Here is a 4,699-nt window from a genome sequence, read left to right as displayed (position 1 = left end):
TATAGTATATAATACTATATAATATCTACATAACACTATATAATATAATATAAGTAATAATAGTATATTTGATATATTTATATATATAATGGTATATATATATATATTCTTTTTTCCAAAACATTAATTTCTTTAAATTATTAAATACTTTTTAATAAATGTGTTGAGGAATATGTGGTAAAAAGATATGAAGTAAAATTTAGTATTGTAGTGAAATTAATAATTGAAATTTTTTTTTTCACTTTTAGAGGAGATTTTAATATGGATAAAAGCGTTTAACACGTTGACTGCCAACTACGAGATATCTCGTAGTTTGTTTACTTGCCCTGGACGCCTTACTACGAGATATCTCGTCCCTTCATTACTTATCATATTTGTAAAGCTACGAGAAAATCCGTAGTATAACAGTGTAAATACGAATAAATGGTATCAGGATAGACAAGAAAAAATCAGGTTTGGCTTATTGTAAAAATTGTAAAAAATTAACGACAAATTTCATTATTACTATGTACTATAAATAAAGTTTTTAATAATATAACACGATTAAATCAAATTGGATTCTTAGACCGGAATCGTGAAAAATTGCCTCGCAGTCAACGTGTTAAGAAATTCAAAATTTGAAATTTTCCATACGACAGTTTCTTTTTTGTGTAAATTCGTCTATTTTTCAAGGACGATATATTTTTGTTTTTTTTTAAATACTTACCGATGGCGAGTAAAATTTTCAAAGAAGGATTAGCTTTCTTTAAGTTAACGATCCGTTCGTACAATCCAGTTTTTCCATCTTTCGTTTCATCGTTCGACTCGAAGCTGGTTAGCTTGTTCTTCTTCAACCAGCCGAACGCGAAAACGATGTGGGTACACAAGTCTGGCTGTATGTCTTCTGGCATGAACTTTCCAATTTTCGTGCGATATTGGGACCAGTTTGTATAGTAACATACAAGCTGCACAGAATTGAAATTGCATTACGATTCCTCTCTTCTTTCCCCGCACTTGATATTTTATCTTTAAAAAGTGTAATTAGGGTGGCATTCCTTGACAGAACCATAAAAATAGCATACAGGATTTTTCGTTATTGATATTCTCTAAAAAAAATAAAATATTTACAATGATTTAAAAATGATTAAAAAATAAAGGTATTAAAATTATTTAAACAATTTAAACGGTTTATTTATTTGAAAAATAACTTTCTATGCGTTCAATTAGAAAGAAAGTAATTATAGAATATTCTCGAATGCAATTATTCATTTTTGATATGAGATATAAGTAGTAACTTAATTAATAGGTAATAACTAGTAGGCTTAACTAGTAATTTTTATTTACAGATTGAAGTTGGTTACCCTGTAGAATCAAATGACAAAGAATACTGAGATATTGTGATATGTATAGTGAGACAGAATGATAAAGAATGATACAAAATATTAGTACAGACATAAAGAGTCTATTATTAGAAATTTATTAAATTATTAAAATAATGTAAAAACCCTAATAACGTAAATTATTCTATTTCTACGTCAATTACTGTCATGAAGATCCTGAAAGTGAAGACTAAGGAAATATTGTTGATAGAAATTGTATAATGAGATTGTAAAAATAGTCAGCAGCTAAATAGAAGTATTCCCACTTTTGAAACAGTAACTGAAGATATTCCAGAGATAGTATGCTCGAGTATGAATAAAATTTATGGACTCTCTCAAGCCAGAAGAATTTTATTGGTTTTAATTCAATATCTGATTGTATTGACATTTCTGACTGATATCTTGTCAATGTTACACGATGTTGTATTGTATTATTGACAGGGTTTATGAGAGACTAAAGTTCTCCCAAATGTTTGAGTTATTACAGACAATTTAGTAGTAATTAATTAATAGTAACTGATACTTAAGAAATTAAATTGAAATTGAATGTTAGTTATCAATCTTTTGAGGTTAAGTTGGCATTAAGTACCTAGGGGTTACCCCTAGGGGTTTTCTGGACTCGAAGATAGTCGCCATCTGAACACTGCAACGATAACTCCGTGTTTGTACACGTGATCTATCGGTATGCTTGGCCATGTCATTTGATACCGACGTGGACACTGTATTATCGACAGATACAACACAGGAATAATTGCGTGCATATAGAAAATAAAATTGAGTGTACTGTAGTGTTAAATGAAGGTATTGTTTCGAATTCACTAGCTAGGGAATCGCAGTATACAAACTGCGAATAGTGCCGAGTATTGGCGACATCTACCGTGTGATTTCGGTATCAATCGGAATTGTTACTAGAGAACATAACCTAAAACACCTCCCTATAGCAGTCAAACCAACTGTAATATTACTCGCCTAATCTAAGTGCCTACTTAGATTTCTCTTTGTTTTATCATAGTACCTATCCTTTAAATCTGAAAATTACTTTAATTTGAATAGTAACACGAAAATATTTATTTCGACCAACATTAAGGATTATTTAATGAATATAAATGATGAATAGCTACAATAAAATTTGCAAAAGAGAAGAGAATATTATTTTTTTCTCCTAAACAAGGGAATTTTATAGTAAAGCAATTTTTATACATAAATTACAAAAATGATAGGAATAAAGACAGCTGAATTAAATTAGGAAATGTTATCCTCTAATGTGATCCTCCTCTGCATTCATCTGATGTTGCGTAACTGGATTATCATCTCCCTTCATCTCTTTGATATTTTTCAGACAATGACAAAATTTATCTACACAGATAACATAGGAAACGTTAAACGCGAATTCATCGATTCGTGAAGCGTGGATTTTTTGAATCGTAGAATTAGAAACCTGGTGCATAAATGAGGAAAGGGTACGAATAGATGGGGATTATGTAAGTGATTAGGAAATCTTCTACATATCCTTGATCGATATAGCATAGATCTATAGTGAAACGAAGGCAAAGAGTTACAGTTAGGTTACAATTTAATTCTAATGTTGGACGTTTCTTGAATAAATTTTTACACTTTTATTCGAGCAACGAGGAAGGAATGAATTTTCATTTAAACAGCAAATAAAAATTTTTTTATTTGAGTAACGAGGAATGAATGAATAGTTATTTTAATAATGAATAAATTTTTGATTCGAATAATGGAAAATGAACGAATTGTTATTTCAATAACAAATAACGAATGAAATTTTTATTTATATATATATGTTTTTTATTATATTATAATGCATATAACAAAGAATACTATAATTAAGTCTTAAAAGTAAAAATTTTAGCGATGTTGCTGCATAAAAATATCTGTTTTTAATACTAATCATGGTGATCCTGACAGTGTTCACTATGTCACGTTTCAGTGAGTTCAGAATCTTTTATACTACCATAAACGCGAGGATAATTATCATACCTACCTTGTAATCCTCTGATTTACCAGTCTGGATTTCATTCTTTTTGTTTTTGTTACTGATACGGTTTCGCGTGACCTTGAATCTGTTCACGCTAGCGGAGACTTCCTGATCGTTCGAGATCGATGGGGCGGCGGTTGCTGGTCTGCGAAATCTTTTCCTTGTACCTGTTTCAAACATTATTTCCATATTTAAAATGCATTGCACGTATGTTTCCATTTTCATCTTTATTTATTTTCGAAATAAAGGCAGGGAGTGGGTGAAAAATTAACGATACGCGAGAGGTTAGTTTCGGAGAGTTTAATTTTGGCGGGAAATTTGAATTACGACTTAGTCGCGTCCTTCGAAAAATAGCGTTTACGATGACTTATATTGTTTTATAAAATAATAAATAAGGTGATCGTGTACATAATGTGTTAAAGAGGCAAATATCGAGTTAAAAATATAATTTGTGCGTCATCGATCGACATTGTTATTCTAATAGCAACCGTCTTTTATTTTATAGTTTAAGTTAAAGATTACAATAATCGTTTATATTTATATCTCGTGATTTTAATGTAGAAAATATAAATTTAAAATTGCTTTTAATTGGACATAAATGTAGCGATTAAAGAAGAATATTTAGATTTGCTCAATAGGGAATAATTTATATAATTTTTGCAATTTTTATAAATTTCTGTACTTAGAATTTTTGTAATTTCTGCAATTCTTACAATTTTTATAATTTTTATATTTTGTGCTATTTATATCTAGTAATAATCTTTATTATTTTTGATAAGATAACGTTAGATATGTTAATAGAGATTAGATGATGTTAGATCTTAACTGAAATGCTCAATCAATATTATTTTCTCGAGTAATTATTAATATTATATATTTGTTATTTATTTTATTATTAATTATTATATATTATATTAAAAATAATACATTATATTAATATATTATTAATTATATATTAGAATTAATAGCATTTAAAGTATTTATATTAGTAAAAATATTATTTATATATAATACAAATATAATACTGATATTACTATATATAATACTAATATTAATGTATATCCACTGTACGATATATGTATGCACACGCTAACCAGAATAAAAGCATTTAAATGCGTGCTGGAAAGAAGAAATTTACTCGAGAAAGTTTTTCGAGATATTAGTGTCAATTTTGTTTAAAGTTTGCATAACTCTGCTCACTCGAGCTTGTACGGGACACTCTTATGTAATGACTTATATATCAGAGGAACGAAAATGGAGATTAACGCCTTTCGCTCGTTATAGTCATTTGCTTCCGTAATCTCATCTTAAAAAAAAAAAAAAAAAAAAAAAAAAAGGAAAT

The 4,699-nt window shown here is 28.5% G+C and overlaps 1 protein-coding gene across 1 annotated transcript in view; it reads right to left on the bottom strand.

Annotated features, from left to right (window-relative positions):
• Cht7 (chitinase 7) overlaps positions 1–3,537 on the bottom strand; it is a 17,039-nt gene extending 13,502 nt beyond the window's left edge. Inside the window, exons 1-2 of the mRNA XM_017899968.1 lie at positions 3,364–3,537; positions 707–944 (exon numbers count right to left, since the gene is read on the bottom strand). Coding sequence (XP_017755457.1) covers positions 707–944; positions 3,364–3,537 — 412 coding nt within the window. The remainder of the gene's footprint in view (positions 1–706; positions 945–3,363) is intronic.
• Positions 3,538–4,699: the final 1,162 nt, after the last annotated feature.

This window comes from Eufriesea mexicana, unplaced genomic scaffold, assembly GCF_001483705.2.
Source record: "Eufriesea mexicana isolate 0111107269 unplaced genomic scaffold, ASM148370v2 scaffold1030, whole genome shotgun sequence".
In the NCBI taxonomy this organism is placed as follows: domain Eukaryota; kingdom Metazoa; phylum Arthropoda; class Insecta; order Hymenoptera; family Apidae; genus Eufriesea; species Eufriesea mexicana.
The sequence above is the reverse complement of the archived record's forward strand: the minus strand, read 5'-3'. Positions and strand labels throughout refer to the sequence as shown.